This window comes from Berghia stephanieae, chromosome 3 (assembly GCF_034508935.2).
Source record: "Berghia stephanieae isolate SIO BIC M18660-M18661 chromosome 3, UCSD_Bste_1.3, whole genome shotgun sequence".
Taxonomy (NCBI): domain Eukaryota; kingdom Metazoa; phylum Mollusca; class Gastropoda; order Nudibranchia; family Aeolidiidae; genus Berghia; species Berghia stephanieae.
The window spans coordinates 103,968,215-103,988,911 of NC_088362.1; the positions used below are offsets into that span (position 1 = coordinate 103,968,215).

Genomic DNA, 20,697 nt, shown 5'->3' on the forward strand with positions numbered 1-20,697 from the left:
GGCATTTCCGATTCCCAAGCGCTGACTAAACCTAGATTGAATTGTTCATCTGCTAGATCTAATTGAATTTGTTTTCCAAAGTAGGTAACATTGATAAATGAAAGACACTATCGCGGGCGCACGCGCAAACGCACACACACACACACACACACATACACACAGACACACACACACACACACACACAAACATTTATCGAACATAAACAGACCTGAAATGTGACGCCATATTTGATGTTCCGGAAGTGGCGTTCCAGAGTGGACAGAAATCGTACATTATCTTTTGCCTCGATGCTGTACTTCATAAGATCATTGTATACCAGCTCAAAATCGGGCGCTGTCTTACAATGGAGCTCTAGCATGTATTTAATCTGTAAACGAATAAATATTTTGACAAAAAATGTGAGCTTTTGTATAGGGAATGAGATTAGTGGAAGAGTAGCGTCCCTTGGTTGGACGTCACCGGCGGAGAAGTTATTAGAGAGAGAACGTCAATATGGTTTTGTGCATGCGTCTCTCGTCCTCGCTTCCGGTGAAAGCGGCATGAGACACTTCACCGAAAGCGAGAACGAGAGAGACGCATGCGCAAAACCATGTTGACGTTCTCTCTGTAAGGTGACGTCGAATCAAGGGACGCTACTCTTCCGCTAATCTCATTCCCTATACGAAAATGCCCATTTACGGTGCTCAAGCGCTTTGCAAAGGGTCCCATGCGAACTACCACAGATACAATGTAAGACGTGACAGGCACCCGCCGTGCAAGATACAACAAAAAATTCATATCCGACAAAGAAAAATCTGTTTCCGAGCAGAAGTAGGGTGAGAAAATGTGAATAAATGGCCCTTTCCAATGACCCCATTTGTTTGGCGTAATTAAGCAAGTAATTGAGTTAGTACGCGAGCAAATAATTAAATATCTAACTGGGTAAGTTAGTAAGTCAGCAAGTGAGTGAATAATACAAAATGAGTAAAGAAGGAAGGAGGCAAGTGAGTGAGTAATACAAAATGAGTAAAGAAGGAAGGAGGCAAGTGAGTGAATAATACAAAATGAGTAAAGAAGGACGGAGGCAATAGTGTGAATAATACAAAATGAGTAAAGAAGGAAGGAGGCAAGTGAGTGAATAATACAAAATGAGTAAAGAAGGAAGGAGGCAAGTGAGTGAATAATACAAAATGAGTAAAGAAGGAAGGAGGCAAGTGAGTGAATAATACAAAATGAGTAAAGAAGGACGGAGGCAATAGTGTGAATAATACAAAATGAGTAAAGAAGGAAGGAGGCAAGTGAGTGAATAATACAAAATGAGTAAAGAAGGAAGGAGGCAATAGTGTGAATAATACAAAATGAGTAAAGAAGGAAGGAGGCAAGTGAGTGAGTAATACAAAATGAGTAAAGAAGGAAGGAGGCAAGTGAGTGAATAATACAAAATGAGTAAAGAAGGAAGGAGGCAAGTGAGTGAATAATACAAAATGAGTAAAGAGGACGGAGGCAATAGTGTGAATAATACAAAATGAGTAAAGAAGGAAGGAGGCAAGTGAGTGAATAATACAAAATGAGTAAAGAAGGAAGGAGGCAATAGTGTGAATAATACAAAATGAGTAAAGAAGGACGGAGGCAAGTGAGTGAGTAATACAAAATGAGTAAAGAAGGAAGGAGGCAAGTGAGTGAATAATACAAAATGAGTAAAGAAGGAAGGAGGCAAGTGAGTGAATAATACAAAATGAGTAAAGAAGGACGGAGGCAATAGTGTGAATAATACAAAATGAGTAAAGAAGGAAGGAGGCAAGTGAGTGAATAATACAAAATGAGTAAAGAAGGAAGGAGGCAAGTGAGTGAATAATACAAAATGAGTAAAGAAGGACGGAGGCAATAGTGTGAATAATACAAAATGAGTAAAGAAGGAAGGAGGCAAGTGAGTGAATAATACAAAATGAGTAAAGAAGGAAGGAGGCAATAGTGTGAATAATACAAAATGAGTAAAGAAGGAAGGAGGCAAGTGAGTGAGTAATACAAAATGAGTAAAGAAGGAAGGAGGCAAGTGAGTGAATAATACAAAATGAGTAAAGAAGGAAGGAGGCAAGTGAGTGAGTAATACAAAATGAGTAAAGAAGGAAGGAGGCAAGTGAGTGAGTAATACAAAATGAGTAAAGAAGGAAGGAGGCAATAGTGTGAATAATACAAAATGAGTAAAGAAGGACGGAGGCAAGTGAGTGAATAATACAAAATGAGTAAAGAAGGAAGGAGGCAAGTGAGTGAATAATACAAAATGAGTAAAGAAGGAAGGAGGCAAGTGAGTGAATAATACAAAATGAGTAAAGAAGGAAGGAGGCAATAGTGTGAATAATACAAAATGAGTAAAGAAGGACGGAGGCAATAGTGTGAATAATACAAAATGAGTAAAGAAGGACGGAGGCAAGTGAGTGAATAATACAAAATGAGTAAAGAAGGACGGAGGCAAGTGAGTGAATAATACAAAATGAGTAAAGAAGGACGGAGGCAAGTGAGTGAATAATACAAAATGAGTAAAGAAGGACGGAGGCAAGTGAGTAAGTAATACAAAATGAGTAAAGAAGGAAGGAGGCAAGTGAGTGAATAATACAAAATGAGTAAAGAAGGACGGAGGCAAGTGAGTGAGTAATACAAAATGAGTAAAGAAGGACGGAGGCAAGTGAGTGAATAATACAAAATGAGTAAAGAAGGACGGAGGCAAGTGAGTGAATAATACAAAATGAGTAAAGAAGGACGGAGGCAAGTGAGTGAGTAATACAAATGAGTAAAGAAGGACGGAGGCAAGTGAGTGAATAATACAAAATGAGTAAAGAAGGACGGAGGCAATAGTGTGAATAATACAAAATGAGTAAAGAAGGAAGGAGGCAAGTGAGTGAATAATACAAAATGAGTAAAGAAGGACGGAGGCAAGTGAGTGAATAATACAAAATGAGTAAAGAAGGAAGGAGGCAAGTGAGTGAATAATACAAAATGAGTAAAGAAGGACGGAGGCAAGTGAGTGAATAATACAAAATGAGTAAAGAAGGACGGAGGCAAGTGAGTGAATAATACAAAATGAGTAAAGAAGGACGGAGGCAATAGTGTGAATAATACAAAATGAGTAAAGAAGGAAGGAGGCAAGTGAGTGAATAATACAAAATGAGTAAAGAAGGAAGGAGGCAAGTGAGTGAATAATACAAAATGAGTAAAGAAGGACGGAGGCAAGTGAGTGAATAATACAAAATGAGTAAAGAAGGACGGAGGCAAGTGAGTGAATAATACAAAATGAGTAAAGAAGGACGGAGGCAAGTGAGTGAATAATACAAAATGAGTAAAGAAGGAAGGAGGCAATAGTGTGAATAATACAAAATGAGTAAAGAAGGACGGAGGCAAGTGAGTGAGTAATACAAAATGAGTAAAGAAGGAAGGAGGCAAGTGAGTGAATAATACAAAATGAGTAAAGAAGGAAGGAGGCAATAGTGTGAATAATACAAAATGAGTAAAGAAGGACGGAGGCAAGTGAGTGAGTAATACAAAATGAGTAAAGAAGGACGGAGGCAATAGTGTGAATAATACAAAATGAGTAAAGAAGGAAGGAGGCAATAGTGTGAATAATACAAAATGAGTAAAGAAGGAAGGAGGCAAGTGAGTGAATAATACAAAATGAGTAAAGAAGGACGGAGGCAAGTGAGTGAATAATACAAAATGAGTAAAGAAGGAAGGAGGCAAGTGAGTGAATAATACAAAATGAGTAAAGAAGGAAGGAGGCAATAGTGTGAATAATACAAAATGAGTAAAGAAGGAAGGAGGCAATAGTGTGAATAATACAAAATGAGTAAAGAAGGACGGAGGCAATAGTGTGAGTAATACAAAATGAGTAAAGAAGGAAGGAGGCAAGTGAGTAAGCGAGGATGTCAGTCAGTCAATCAGTCAGTCAGTCAGAATTAGGTAATTATGTAAATAAGTGATTGAATTAGTAAGGAAGGAAGCTTTGAGTAACTAAATAAGTAATTGAGTAAGCCATTAAGTAAATGAGTTAGTAAGCAAGTTGATAATTAAGCAAATAAATGTGTGAGTGAATATGTAATTTTGTGAGTAAATAACTTAGTTAGTAGATAAGCACGTGAGTGAGTAAGTTCATAAGTAAATAACTAAGTAAATAAATAAGAAAAAAAGTACGAGTATGTGATTCAATAGGTAAATTCATCATGATCCATCGTGGCTTGTACTCTTGAGTACGTTGCCAGTCAGCTGTCTCCACGAATCACGATCCATGTCCATCCATCCATGTCCATCGTGGCTTGTACTCTTGAGTACGTTGCCAGTCAGCTGTCTCCACGAATCACGATCCATGTCCATCCATCCATGTCCATCGTGGCTTGTACTCTTGAACACGTTGCCAGTCAGCTGTCTCCACGAATCACGATCCATGTCCATCCATCCATGTCCATCGTGGCTTGTACTCTTGAGTACGTTGCCAGTCAGCTGTCTCCACGAATCACGGTCCATGTCCATCCATCCATGTCCATCGTGGCTTGTACTCTTGAACACGTTGCCAGTCAGCTGTCTCCACGAATCACGATGAAATCTGTGTTGCTTTTTAAGTCACATTTGGCCATTCTTAGGTTATTTAGATAAGATAGGTAAATTATATGCAGTTAAATAAGAAAGTATGCAAGGAATTAAGTGGTACGACAACTCCGCCTGGCAGGTGAGAGCGTGGCTCTAGCGTGTGAGCTATCCACGAACACACAAAAATATTCGTTTCAAACCCAAAGTCATTTCTAGATCCCTCTCTCACCCACTTCTTGAGATCGCCGATTCGTTCACAACCATCGCGAAATAATTTTGACCAGCAGTTAAGCTTAATAGCCAATATTCTCATCACAAACATATAACATAGAAACGATTGAGACATTGAGTATGCTCCGGTGTATGGGGTGAATTTTTAATTCAGAAAAGTGAGTGGAGCAGGCACTTATGTTGGTAACAACAAGATATGAAGTGAGTAGAAAAGTGCCAGAAGACAATAGAGAATAAAAATTTTTTTCGCGGCGTTGGTGGGGTTTGAACCTGCGACCTTATTGGTACGACAACTCCGCCTGGCAGGTGAGAGCGTGGCTCTACCGTGTGAGCTATCCACGAACACACAAAAATATTCGTTTCAAACCCAAAGTCATTTCTAGATCCCTCTCTCACCCACTTCTTGAGATCGCCGATTCGTTCACAACCATCGCGAAATAATTTTGACCAGCAGTTAAGCTTAATAGCCAATATTCTCATCACAAACATATAACATAGAAACGATTGAGACATTGAGTATGCTCCGGTGTATGGGGTGAATTTTTAATTCAGAAAAGTGAGTGGAGCAGGCACTTATGTTGGTAACAACAAGATATGAAGTGAGTAGAAAAGTGCCAGAAGACAATAGAGAATAAAAATTTTTTTTTCGCGGCGGTGGTGGGGTTTGAACCTGCGACCTTATTGGTACCAATAAGGTCGCAGGTTCAAACCCCACCACCGCCGCGAAAATTTTTTTTATTCTCTATTGTCTTCTGGCACTTTTCTACTCACTTCATATCTTGTTGTTACCAACATAAGTGCCTGCTCCACTCACTTTTCTGAATTAAAAATTCACCCCATACACCGGAGCATACTCAATGTCTCAATCGTTTCTATGTTATATGTTTGTGATGAGAATATTGGCTATTAAGCTTAACTGCTGGTCAAAATTATTTCGCGATGGTTGTGAACGAATCGGCGATCTCCAAGAAGTGGGTGAGAGAGGGATCTAGAAATGACTTTGGGTTTGAAACGAATATTTTTGTGTGTTCGTGGATAGCTCACACGGTAGAGCCACGCTCTCACCTGCCAGGCGGAGTTGTCGTACCAATAAGGTCGCAGGTTCAAACCCACCACCGCCGCGAAAATTTTTTTTATTCTCTATTGTCTTCTGGCACTTTTCTACTCACTTCATATCTTGTTGTTACCAACATAAGTGCCTGCTCCACTCACTTTTCTGAATTAAAAATTCACCCCATACACCGGAGCATACTCAATGTCTCAATCGTTTCTATGTTATATGTTTGTGATGAGAATTTTGGCTATTAAGCTTAACTGCTGGTCAAAATTATTTCGCGATGGTGGTGAACGAATCGGCGATCTCAAGAAGTGGGTGAGAGAGGGATCTAGAAATGACTTTGGGTTTGAAACGAATATTTTTGTGTGTTCGTGGATAGCTCACACGCTAGAGCCACGCTCTCACCTGCCAGGCGGAGTTGTCGTACCAATAAGGTCGCAGGTTCAAACCCCACCACCGCCGCGAAAAAATTTTTATTCTCTATTGTCTTCTGGCACTTTTCTACTCACTTCATATCTTGTTGTTACAAACATAAGTGCCTGCTCCACTCACTTTTCTGAATTAAAAATTCACCCCATACACCGGAGCATACTCAATGTCTCAATCGTTTCTATGTTATATGTTTGTGATGAGAATATTGGCTATTAAGCTTAACTGCTGGTCAAAATTATTTCGCGATGGTTGTGAACGAATCGGCGATCTCAAGAAGTGGGTGAGAGAGGGATCTAGAAATGACTTTGGGTTTGAAACGAATATTTTTGTGTGTTCGTGGATAGCTCACACGGTAGAGCCACGCTCTCACCTGCCAGGCGGAGTTGTCGTACCAATAAGGTCGCAGGTTCAAACCCCACCACCGCCGCGAAAAATTTTTTTATTCTCTATTGTCTTCTGGCACTTTTCTACTCACTTCATATCTTGTTGTTACCAACATAAGTGCCTGCTCCACTCACTTTTCTGAATTAAAAATTCACCCCATACACCGGAGCATACTCAATGTCTCAATCGTTTCTATGTTATATGTTTGTGATGAGAATATTGGCTATTAAGCTTAACTGCTGGTCAAAATTATTTCGCGATGGTTGTGAACGAATCGGCGATCTCAAGAAGTGGGTGAGAGAGGGATCTAGAAATGACTTTGGGTTTGAAACGAATATTTTTGTGTGTTCGTGGATAGCTCACACGGTAGAGCCACGCTCTCACCTGCCAGGCGGAGTTGTCGTACCAATAAGGTCGCAGGTTCAAACCCCACCACCGCCGCGAAAAATTTTTTTATTCTCTATTGTCTTCTGGCACTTTTCTACTCACTTCATATCTGCAAGGAATTAAGTACGCAAGGAGATAAGTAATCAAGCATAGAAGTAAAATAGTAAATAAATGAGTTGAAAGAAATTCATTGTCGCCCAATAATACGCCTACCACAGGGTTTTGAAGTTGTTCTATCACTCCATGAAGGGTGTTTTCTCTGTTCTTCCAGTAATAAACTTCAACTAAAGGGCCGGATCCCACTCGAGCCTTCTTGAGAGTTGACTCTAAGAGAGAGTTTACCTGGTTTGGGATGATAATTTGAATACCAATAATATAAGCCAATTTCAGACATAAAACAGATAAAGTGTGGAGATGACAATATATCATGATGTTATCAATTTTATTCACTTTTATAAACATCAAGCATTATTAGTTTGGAAATGTCCAAGGAAGGATTAAAGAGCGCCAACACTTGTTCAGTGTATACGTCAAGCTTGAATAATAATAATAATAATAATAATAATAATAATAATAATAATAATAATAATAATTGATAATAATAATAATAATAATAATAATAATAATAATAATAATAGTAATAATAATAATATAATAATAATATAATAATAATAATAATAATAATAATAATAATAATAATAATAATAATAATAATAATAATAATAATAATATAGTAATAGTAATAATAATGAGAATAATGATAATAATAATAATAATGATAATAATAATAATAATAATAATAATAATAATAATAATAATAATAATAATAATAATAATAATAATAATAATAATGACGGACTAAACTGCAGGAAACGCCATAACAATGATGAATCTGAAGTTACGATTATCAAAATTACGAAATTATAATTTCACTCACAGTTTGAAAAAAAAAAAGCAACTACATTTATTCTACTCCGTATTAATAAAATTCACCTACTTCCCAATATCTTAGATTCTTAAACAAAAATTAATGAATTATGTGGAATGAATCGTACTGACCTCGCTTTGGTAGTTATAACACGCCTCGTGGACAATGGCCATCGTTTGGATATTCTTCAAATCCTTACCCGTAATTCCCGTCAACCGCATTTTTGGAATCTGCAAATGAAGCTGTCGAGAGCAAAGAATGATATATATAGTTATGAGTCGACGAGTGGGCATTGGAAGCTTTGTGATCTTGTTGATGACAACCACCTTCGGATATGAGGGTCTCTGGATCAGGTACCGCCCTGGAGGCACCAAGTTGAGTTCTTAAAAGTGGCTCTTTACTCATAATTCTCTCTTGTAATGCGTTTTGAGCACGTTTAATGAATAATGTTCTAGAAAAAGGCTCGAATAAAAAAAAATTCTCTCACCGCGCTTAGTTGAGCACCTGTTCTGTAAAAAGTCGAAAAAAGATATAATAGCACTTTTTAGTCGTCATGTCTCGTCATGTAGCTTGCGTGTTTCTGTTGTCTTGGAACGTCTTGTAAACAATTTTAGCACATATCGCGCTATCCTAATATTAAAAGCTCCATAAAAGACTCTTCTGAATTCTTTGACATTTTGTGAAAGTAAATTTAGGGGTTGTTTTTTAAAAAGTTTTTCATGGTCCCAATCTTTTCCCATGTTGTCCTGAAGGGTAACGGCGATATCCAATATAAACTTCCATTTATGGATAGACCGTCTTTATGACATTTATATTATAGTATCCTATCAAAACAAGAATTTCTACAGTCAGTGACTAACTCACATTATTATTATTATTATTATTATTATTATTATTATTATTATTATTATTATTATTATATTATTATTATTATTATTATTATTATTATTATTATTATTTATTATTATTATTATTATTATTATCATCATTACTATCAGTATTATTATCATCATTATTACCCCTATTTTAATTATTTTTTTCGCCTATTACAAGAGCTGTAACCCAACAATAATTGCCTATTTGAACAATAAAGATTATTATTATTATTATTATTATTATTATTATTATTATATTATTATTATTATTATTATTATTATTATTATTATTATTATTATTATTATTATTATTATCATTATTATTATTATTATTATTATTATTATTATTATTATTATTATTATTATTATTATTATTATTATTATAAATCAGGCACATCGTAATGCCCTGGTACTTACACACATATTCAAGGTCCGAATGTGTACCTTTCTATAAGAATTGAACATGTTGTAAGAGTGCTAGTATAAAATAAGCGCTTAATTGGTGAATTTTACTGTATGAAATGAAATTGTTTTTGCACATAGCGTCCTGGATGAATAAATAATGCAAGTGGCAAAAGCAATTGAATAATTCCTCAATAAATAAAAATTGTGATTCTAAATATTTTGAATTTTAACTCAATTCTCCTCGCATGTTTCATTTCAAAATAAAAGCAACAAAAACTTGAGCTTTTATATTGAGCAATATCCACAGAACGTGCTCAAAGCGCTTTACAAAGAGTCCAGAGCCAAGAGAACACTTAACATGTAGGATGCCTGTTAGGCGAAATTACATTTTTTTTCTCCGACAGAGACAACACTGTTAACGGCCAAGTACTCATTTTTCACCCGATAACACTGTGAGAATGTCGTGAGCAAAGAGTATTTTCCAAGGACTCAACTATGCCCCGCTCAGAGCGGGGTTCGAACCCAGCACCCTCCCATCTGAAAGCGAGTGTCATATCACTAGACCACGTAGCCGCACACAAATAAAGCCATATTGACACGGTAGGTCGCAAATACAAAATTGAATATCAAGCTGCTAACAGTTGCCAACAAAAGGTAAAAATGAGTCAACAAAAATAAATAATACAACAGTTTTTGTTTTTTTAAACAAGAAAAAAAAACTTAATAAAATGGAACGATTCGGACTCAAACCACATCTTCAGCCAGCAAAAAGGTAACACCGTTAAAAAAATAATAATTGAGCTTTTATATAGCGCAATAACCACTAAACATGCTCAAAGCGCTTTACAAGGGGTCCAAGGGTAACAGCAAAACTGAACATGTAAGACGGAACGGATATAACAATTTTTTCGGACATAGACAACTCTGTTAAAGGTACAGGTACTCATTTTACACCTGAGTACTGTGAGAGAATGTGAGTAAAGAGCCTTATCCAAGGACTCAACTATGCGCCGAGCGAGACTCGAACCCAGGATCTGATCAGAAAGCGAGTGCCATACCGTAAGACCAGATAGCCACATTAGCGTTTTCCTGAAGAAGGGTTTTGAACTCGAAACGTTATATGATAAATATTTTGTTCTGAAGTTTGTTTTCTTTTAAGCTTTATATCCATTTGTTAAAACAAATTTTTATCGCAAATTATTAGGATTACGAGACTTACGCTGCCCTGGACATGATCAAGAATGTTGGAGGTTCCTTCCATAAACTTGTGAAGAGAAGATTGAAATTCGTCTCGAACAGCGATGGCATACTGTTTTAATGGTTGCGTTTGATTTTGAGCGGAAATGGGGGTGGGGAAGGGGGGGGGGCGGTGGGGGTTGGGGAGTGGGGGGGGGGGGGTGAGGGAAGGATTAAAGTATAAATGTCAATGTTTAAGCTACTGAATACAGTGGATTGCAAAAAGAACAAATACTCACTATGGGAATTATCTTACATTAGATGTTCTAGGCCAGTTTTACCCCGGGGTTGAAGCAATGATTTCAATTCAAGACTAATCAAAATGACTGTTTATTCTTCATTTCTGTATGAATTTGTTTGTGAAAAACGAGTCCTTGAAGAATATAAGCGTTTAGATTAATCTACTGATAAAGCTCGTTGCATCTGATCCTAGAACCGTCATGCATGTCCGGAAAGGACATTATAAAACACTATAATGTGATTTTTAAAATGGAATGCATCATATCAAACTACTGATCAGCCATCTGAAAACGGCATGTTGTCGCAATGAATCTGACGTCTAAAATTAAACTTTAAAAATAAAATTTTTAATCTATAATACTGGATTTAGAATAAATGTCCCTATTGAGGCGAATTAAATTTGTTGGAGTTGTTTTTCTTCCATTTTTCTTTAAAAGTTTACATTTTCTTCATCCCACTCACTCCGTCATAAAACTATTTTAAGACGATGGATCCTAATAGACACCTGGATAACCACGCCTCTCGGACAGTCGTCATAATGTAAACAATGGCAGTGATCGGTAAACATAGCAAACGACACAGGTTTTAATATCGGTGGTATATGTCTAGGTAAAATACCCACTGTTCTACCGCTTGATCAACAGAACCAAGACAAAAAACTAGGTGTAAAACTTAAACGTTTATAATATGATCGAGAAAATCGTGTGATAACTAGTCACCTATTTGGCGGAATAAAAACAATAACAATGATAAGACAGAACTCTTTTTCATTCAAATTATTTTTTATAAACAACCAACCATGCTTGTCCGAGCACGTTTGAAGGTAGTTTTGATTCGTCAAAAATCTACAGGTTAATTGAATTGTAACAACCCTCAACGCCTCCCCCCCCCCTTTCCCATTTTGAGATTGATTTGATTAGCCATACTTACTGAAGATTTCTTTTCTTCAACTTCGTCCGTGAATTCTTTCTTCGGTGTGGTTTCTGCAATTTCCTTCAGCCTCTCGACAAGCTTTTCATTAGCTGAGCCAATGTCTGTACTTACTTTGCGACGACCAACCACTACCATATCTATTTTTGCATCAGAACTAATTGATTGCCTTCGACTTCCGCGTTGAGACAATTGTGAGTTAATCTGTTGTTAAATTTTTAAATATTATATATTAAGCAAAGAAAACCCATGTCAGGAATGTAAAAGGTATTTAAAATGACTTCTGAGATGTAGGTTGTATAAAGAATGAAACAATAATGAAGATAGCAGCTGACAGAAAAATTACAAAATACAAAAGACGGAAAATTCTGGACTCACAACACCCAAAAAAGGTTCTTGTTAAGTATTTCATTTTTTTTAAAACGGTTGAATTCATTATTGTTCAATTCTTAGAAGAGGAGTGAAGAGCGTTATCCTCCTAGTCCACGCGACGTATTTGTAAATCATTGATTTCAAGTTGTAAAAAACGTAAATGTTGCTGCTCGAAGCTCGAAGAAATAGATAATAATGTGAAATTGAATGTAAGCTTCAATTTAATTACAAAAACATATGTTTTTGTAATTAAATTGAAGCTAACATTCAATTTCACATTATTATCTATTTGTAAAAAACTCACTATGCAACATAAATAGTTGTTAATTTTTCTCACTAGTTGAGCCCATGAAAATGAATGTTTAATTTGGAACAAATGTGTGACGTCAAAAACCACTGTTCCATAGGACTGGTTACATGCCTTGTATAATGGGAGCGATCTATATTCATGTTTTCGTCCACTAGTCACCAATCACATGGTTTGTTGCTGTACAACGATTGGACATTTCTCAATGTATCTAAACACGCTGCTTTGTTTATGAAGCTGTAAACATACCCATGACTCATGCTGAGCAAAATGACCAATTGTAACGTTAGACATTTCTCAAACTGTGAACACTTTTCACTATGTAGGTCATTTTGAGCACACTTTGCAATGTGACCAATGACCTCGAGCACATGGAATTGTAATATAGATCATGCCCATTGATCCTCTGGTTTCAGAGTGATGGCATCTTATTTTCGAGTCTAAATAAAAAATAACACCCATCCTCGATCTTCTACGTCCCGTAATTTTAAATCTGCATAATATAATCCTACTACTTATATAGTTATATCACCGTGTGATTCAATAAGCCATCTTTCCATTATTAGTCTTACAAAAGACTGGTGAGATACACACTTCAAAGGAGTATGGATCCGGAAGAGTATAGGCTGTGACGTCACGACTTCTCTGTCCCAATTTATAAGATATGAAGTAGTCTTCATGTTTCTCAGTATCATAATAAGTAAAGATATGTCTCTTTGTTTTGAACGTTCAGAAACTAATGACAAAAAATTGGGTATGGAGAAGTGCCAGATGAAAACAGAGAATAAAACGTCACGGGGTCATTGCCAAAATCAGGATCCAATTGACACGACACCCTCGATCCTGAGTTTGGCATTTACCCAGTGACTATTTATTTTTTGTTTTCATCTGGCACTTCTTCATACCCTACTTTTCTCATCTTCTTTTTCTTGTTTTTAACGAGACTGCAGAATTATATTGGACTTAAACACATTTTAGTGAGAAAACACTCACTTCAAATATCTGCCGATGTTAAAGACGTAGTGACTATTTATTTTTTGTTTTCATCTGGCACTTCTTCATACCCTACTTTTCTCATCTTCTTTTTCTTGTTTTTAACGAGACTGCAGAATTATATTGGACTTAAACACATTTTAGTGAGAAAACACTCACTTCAAATATCTGCCGATGTTAAAGACGTCTCTCTTCTTCTTCTCCAAACTCCAAAGTCTCAAACTTGATGTTTCTAAAAAGTTCGGGGTTTAAGTCTATTTGACAAGTTGGGTGACGTCTTTAGTGATGACAGATATGCCTTACTCTTGAAAAAAAAACATATTTAGAAATTTGGCCAGAAAACTCGTCATTCAAATATCAATCGATTTAAATGGCCCTCGTCTTACAAAAACTTTCAAACCTGAGACTTCGCTTTCAACGTTTTTGCTGAGACGAGAGTTAGGGTTAGAGTTAGGGTTAGGGTTAGGGTTAAGGTTAGGGTTAGGGTTAGGGTTAGGGTTATGGTTAGGGTCATTTAAATCGATCGAGATTTGAAGAACGAGTTTTCTAGCCAACTTTCTAAATATGATGTTTTTTTTTCCAGAGCACGGCAGAGATTGAGTTTTCTTTCTTTTCTCTTTGTTTTCGGAGGGTCAAAATGGAAGCGAGGAGTTTTGTAATGCTGGGCAGAAAACTTAAAATAATATAGACTATAAAGTATAGTCAGGGGCGTGGATATATTGGTTGATTTGGTGCCTGACACCACTCCATCTCTTAAAAATGGATTACATTATCTTAAAACAAAATAAAACTGAGAAATCGTCTCTATACCGCGTCTTGCTTATTTGAGTAAGTCTTTTCTTTAATTTTTTTTCTTCTTTTGTATCTATAAATATAGCATGTTTTCCTCTGATTCTGGTACCACCTTATACTGTAAGCATGCCACGCCACTGAGTATAGTTCAAACAACTCACAGTACTCTCCGCTTGTCGTCCATCCATCGATTTTTTCCTTGAACGATTGGAGGCGCTGCCACGCCGGGAGTCATTCTGGACCTTGGAACCTTTTCCCTCCACACCAGTGGTCAACCTCCTGAGACTTTCAAAGTCGACACCCTCCACATTCCTATAGGCCAGCAGCGGCTCATATACCTGTGAGTATTTAAACAGAAGAAGACGTTGAAATTATCTTATTTGATAATTTTTTTCATCAAAAACACAGAATTGCCAACTTGTCTACTCGAAATAGAAAGCAGCTTGGTATAAAAATGTGATCGCTTTAACTCACCCCTTACCAGCTATTTTTAGAATTCACCCCGAAAATTCACACCCAACCTGTAAAAAATAGACTTTTATTACTCAAAAAAAAGTAACAAGTGAGCTCTACAACACAGTGTTAAGTATTTATAGCTGTAATAAAAACATTTCTTTAAATTTCGTAATGTACAAGGAAAATCAGAATGAGAAAATTTTCGGTTACATCGTAACGAATGTGACGATTTTCCTCTGCGTGATAAGGAGAGCGTTAAATAATTGTAATGTAAATGTTGCTGCTCGAGGCTCGAAGAAATAAATAACAATGTCCAATTGAATGTAAGCTTCAATGTAATATACGAAAACAGATAAAATGGACGTTTTGGGTTTCCCCTTTATCAATAAAACAGGATGAATGAAAGAAACACTACAGACGAATGGGTTTTTGTTAATTCATCTTAACAACGCCATTACCACACTATCTCATTCGTCGGTAGTGTTTCTTTCATTCACTCTGTTTTGTTGATAAAGGAGAAACCCGACACGTCCATTTTATCTGTTTTCGTATATTAAATTGAAGCTTTAAATAATTGGAAATCATTGAATGTTACGGCATTTTAAGGCACAAGACAGTTGATTGTAACAAGAAATGAAGTGAATAGGAAAGTGCCAGAAGACAACAGAGAATAAAATCTTCGCGGCGGCGATCGGGGCTCGAACCCGCGACCTTACTGGTACGACAACTCTTCCTGGTCGTGGAGATCGTGACTCAACCGTATGAGCTACTCACGACCTTATGTCTGTCTTGAGCCGCTCTCCCCCGACTTCTTGAGGTCACGGTTTCAACGACACACAAACGCAGCAAAGTAAGTTGGCCCGCATTTATCTCAACACAAACATGTAACATAGAAACGATCGAGACATTGAGTATGCTCCGGTATTTGTGGTGAATTTTAAATCAGAAAAGTGAGTGGAGCAGGCACATATATTGATAATAATAACAAGAAATGAAATGAGTAGGGAAGTACCAGAAGACAACAGAGAATATAGACTTCGATGCAGCGATGGGGGTTCGAACCCACGACCTTACTGGTACAACTCCGCCTGGCCGCGGAGATCGTGACTCTACTGTATGAACTATCCACGACCCCCCCCCCCCAATATATTTTTTACAAATATCCAGTTCAAACTCTTTGTCTATCTGGAGCCACTCTCCCCGACTTCTTGACTAAATTTTAATGATAAAATCCTTCTCAACACTGTTATCCGAAAGCACTTAATTGATTTTTTATAACTAGTAAAAAGCCCGCAATTTCGCGGGAAAAGAACTATTTTCATTCGATATTGCCAGAATCATTTTCTTGATTAGCTTAATTACGATTAGATGCACATTTTAATCGATGTGCTTGTCGTCGCTGCCATGTTTTATTCAGCATGATTTTAGTTTATCAGTCAGTAGATATCAATATCAATAAGTCGCAAGTCTTTACAACGCTTTACTTGGGAGTGCTTTGCACTACCTTCAATACTTCACAAATTAAAATGGCGGCCGAGAATCAAAACAATGGTCAAATTAGGAAATTTTAAACTTTCACAAATCTATCAAGGTTTGTTCTAGAGTTATTAAAACGCTTTTATATGATGACAAATTGAATAAATAAACGCCTGACAAAAGATCAACGGTGAAAATAGAAATTGAATGAATACTGGGGATGTAGGAGCTTTCGGAATGTCTCCCCTTTACTTATGTGAGGTCATATGAGAATCTGAAGCGGACGCGAAAAATATCAAGTCCCCGAATCTGTCTACTTTTGGTTTGTTTGGGCTAGAAGCTAGACAGAACCAAGTGACAGTTTGCCGAAACGCTTAACTAAATATTTCCCAGGGCAATAATTATAACATCGATGGCATAAAAACGACAGTAATATCAGCAATAATATTAGTTGATGTTGTTAATCGGTGAAACTTCTTTAAAATTTCTGTAAATCCGAATACCGTCATGTGATCAAGTGAATTATATCACTATGAATGCCACGATTTGCTGAATAATGCCAATCTGACAGTTCCTAGCAAACACACCCCCCCCCCCCTTGCTCAGGAATTTCTCTAATTGATGGACACCCCCCCCCCTCCCCCTTTTTTTTTCTTCCACGCAACCACAGTCCAAACAACACACACACACACACACACACACACATGTATACACCACACACACACATACACACACACGCACACATATAAACATACACGCAATGAGAACACACTACTACATAACAACACTGATCACCGCTAAATCAACACAACGGAAGCAAGGACTCTACTGGACAGATAGAGTTGAGGGTGTGGCCATGAGATGTTAGTGTCTTCGGTAAATGTTTTATGATATCTGTTTGACTTAACGAACTTTCAAACTGACTTTAAATTATAAAAGGAAATCAAGTTATGTGTTTATCTATCTGTAAAAAATACATTTCTATTTCTCAAATCTTTCAGTAGAGTTGTGCGCCGTATCAATTTTTTTATTGACTCAAATAAGCACAATGTTCTCCACAAGATATTTTTTAAAGAAAGGAGTTGATCTCCATATTTGATTTTCAAAGTCAAGTGCCCGATAGAGACGGTTATCACTTTTTTCTGGATGAAAGCGCCACTCAAGGTCGCTATAATAACGACACGACTTAGGCTGAGGCAAGATGATGTATAGAAGGAATGAAATTGACGTCACTCAGCTCTTTGTTATTATTGTGTAGACAGCCATTAGGTGATGATCATATTAAATTATATCAATCAGGCTATAAACGTTCAAGGTTACAAATAGTTTTGTGTATGGTATACCCGACTGACGGATATTGTGAGTATTTTACCTAAACGCATAGCATCGATTAAAGGCCAAATTGCGACCTTTGGGATAATAACCAGGTACATCTAATAAAATTAATTCATTATTATGATTACTACCACCTCCGAAGTACTGGTTAGATACACACATTCAATGCGTTTGAAATGGAAGAGTTGTAAGGTGTGATGTCTCACATCGTCTCTGCCCTATTGAAGTTAATGTTTCTTTTATCCATTAACCCTCTCCGTACCACCAGCATCAAAATCGTCACATTTGTTACGACACAATGTGCAATTTTTAAAAATTCAGATTTATTGTGTAAATCACAATGATCTTTGTTTAATTAATAAGAACATAAAGTTGTTTTGTAGAGAGCTTGTTTGAATTTTAAAAATCATTTTTTTCCCTGCTGGGCAAGCCTGCCATTTTTGGGAAAATACTGAAACGGATTGGTAAGGAGAGAGTTAAAGTCGTTTCCATACCAGATGCAAGATCTGGTAAATGAGATTCAAAGGATGTCCAGAAAGCAGGCCATACTCAATGTGATCACTCATCTGGAGTTCGGCCTCTTCTATGTCCAAGTAGATGGGTACCATATCCGGTGAGCACCTGGGAAGGAATGAATGATGACGTAACCCGTGGCAACAATACAGAATTTTTCGCTATTATTGTTGATGGTGATGATAACAATGATGATGGTGATGATGACTGTTACTATTATTATTGTTATTATTATAATTATCATTATTATTATTATTATCATCATCATCATCATCATCATCATCATCATCATCATCATTATTATTATTATTATTATCATTATCATTATTATTATTATTATTATTATTATTATTATTATTATTATTATTATCATTATTATTATTATTATTATTATTATTATTATTATTATTATTATTATTATATTATTATTATTATTATTATTATTATTATTATTATTATCATTATTATTATTATTATTATTATTATTATTATTATTATTATTATTATTATTATTATTATTATTATTATTATTTATTATTATTATTATATATTATCATTATTATTATTATTATGACGAAGGCGATGGTGGTGGTGGCGATACTTCTCAACAACGGTGAAACCTTGGAATGTCGAAATAAAAAAAAAAACCTCACTAGAATTCAGGAATCCATTCATTCTACCTCTGCAATACCCTCACCATATTCTTTTCGATTAATTGTTTTCGTTTGTTTTTTTAAAGTCATTTACAAGATATTCTCGTCTCTAGTTGAGTCCAACGCCATTCTATTCAACGTTTTACTTGTGTCTAGTCATTTCTAACACCATTCTATACAATGTTTTACTCGTGTCTAGTCATTTCTAACACCATTCTATACAACGTTTTACCTGTGTCTAGTCATTTCTAACACCATTCTATACAACGTTTTACTTGTGTCTAGTCATTTCTAACACCATTCTATACAACGTTTTACCTGTGTCTAGTCATTTCTAACACCATTCTATATAACGTTTTACTTGTGTCTAGTCATTTCTAACACCATTCTATAAAACGTTTTACTTGTGTCTAGTCATTTCTAACACCATTCTATACAACGTTTTACCTGTGTCTAGTCATTTCTAACACCAATCTATACAACGTTTTACTTGTGTCTAGTCATTTCTAACACCATTCTATACAACGTTTTACTTGTGTCTAGTCATTTCTAACACCATTCTATACAAGTTTATTCTCGTGTCTAGTCATTTCTAACATCATTCTATACAAGTTTATTCTCGTGTCTAGTCATTTCTAACACCATTCTATACAACGTTTTACTTGTGTCTAGTCATTTCTAACACCATTCTATACAAGTTTATTCTCGTGTCTCGTCATTTCTAACACCATTCTATACAACGTTTTACTTGTGTCTAGTCATTTTTAACACCATTCTATACAAGTTTATTCTCGTGTCTCGTCATTTCTAACACCATTCTATACAATGTTTTACTCGTGTCTAGTCATTTCTAACATCATTATATACGTTATTCTCGTGTCTAGTCATTTCTAACACCATTCTATATAACGTTTTACTTGTTTCTAGTCATTTCTAACACCATTCTATACAACGTTTTACTTGTGTCTAGTCATTTCTAACACCATTCTATACGTTTTACTTGTGTCTAGTCATTTCTAACACCATTCTATACAACGTTTTACTTGTGTCTAGTCATTTCTAACACCATTCTATACAACGTTTTACTTGTGTCTAGTCATTTCTAACACCATTCTATACAATGATTTCCCCGTATCTTGTCATTCTCGTATCCAGTCATTTCTAACACCATTCTATACAATGATTTCCCCGTATCTTGTCATTCTCGTATCCAGTCATTTCTAACACCATTCTATACAACGTTTTACTTGTGTCTAGTCATTTCTAACACCATTCTATACAACGTTTTACTTGTGTCTAGTCATTTCTAACACCATTCTATACAACGTTTACTTGTGTCTAGTCATTTCTAACACCATTCTATACAATGATTTCCCCGTATCTTGTCATTCTCGTATCCAGTCATTTCTAACACCATTTTATACAATGTTTTCCCCGTATCTTGTCATTCTCGTATCCAGTCATTTCAAACACAATTCTATACAATGTTTTTCTCGTGTTTTGTCATTTATAACATCATTCTCTACAACGTTATTCTCAAATCGAATCTATCCCAACAAACAATGGACATTTTGTTTGTTTTTGCTTTTTGTTTTTGTTTTTAGTTTTTATGACAGTGCAACAATACTATTGGATTTTTCAACTTAAAAAATTCGAATGATTTCTCAACAAATGTGCAACCTTGGGAGCCCTGTATCGTTAACGAGTTGGAAATCTTTACATCATCATATCCCTTCAAAAACCTTACAAATGTCACTTCTGATGGATACTTTAAAAATATTATTTTGTCTGCATGATTGTCTGCTATGTTTTGGCCAAAGTATGGGAGTTATAATTTTTTTTTTACAAATTCGAACCATGTGATAAGGATATCATTAAGTGCCAAAATCTTAAAAACCTGTAAAATAATTCAAGCGGCTATGAATAATTCTTCAACGCCTTCTTTTTAATCAAAGAATAACAATAGAGGTTCAAGTAGTAAAATTAGCCTTCACGATAAGATATAAGCAGTTCAAAAATACTTTAAAACGCTGAGCCTTTATATAGCGTAATATCCACTACATGTGCTCAGTGCTTTTTACATGATGTCCCTAGCCAACAGCAACATTTAACATGTAGAGCGAGACATGACGCCTGTCAG

At 35.9% G+C, this 20,697-nt stretch overlaps 1 protein-coding gene across 1 annotated transcript in view; it reads right to left on the minus strand.

The window, feature by feature from the left end:
- The window catches only part of LOC144969413 (dynein axonemal heavy chain 10-like), a 188,689-nt gene that overhangs the window by 162,812 nt on the left and 5,180 nt on the right, over positions 1–20,697 (minus strand). The window contains exons 4-10 of the mRNA XM_078908525.1: positions 17,886–18,012; positions 14,286–14,462; positions 11,661–11,864; positions 10,474–10,563; positions 8,106–8,216; positions 7,260–7,388; positions 210–368 (exon numbers count right to left, since the gene is read on the minus strand). Of these exons, the coding sequence (XP_078764651.1) occupies positions 210–368; positions 7,260–7,388; positions 8,106–8,216; positions 10,474–10,563; positions 11,661–11,864; positions 14,286–14,462; positions 17,886–18,012 (997 nt within the window). The remainder of the gene's footprint in view (positions 1–209; positions 369–7,259; positions 7,389–8,105; positions 8,217–10,473; positions 10,564–11,660; positions 11,865–14,285; positions 14,463–17,885; positions 18,013–20,697) is intronic.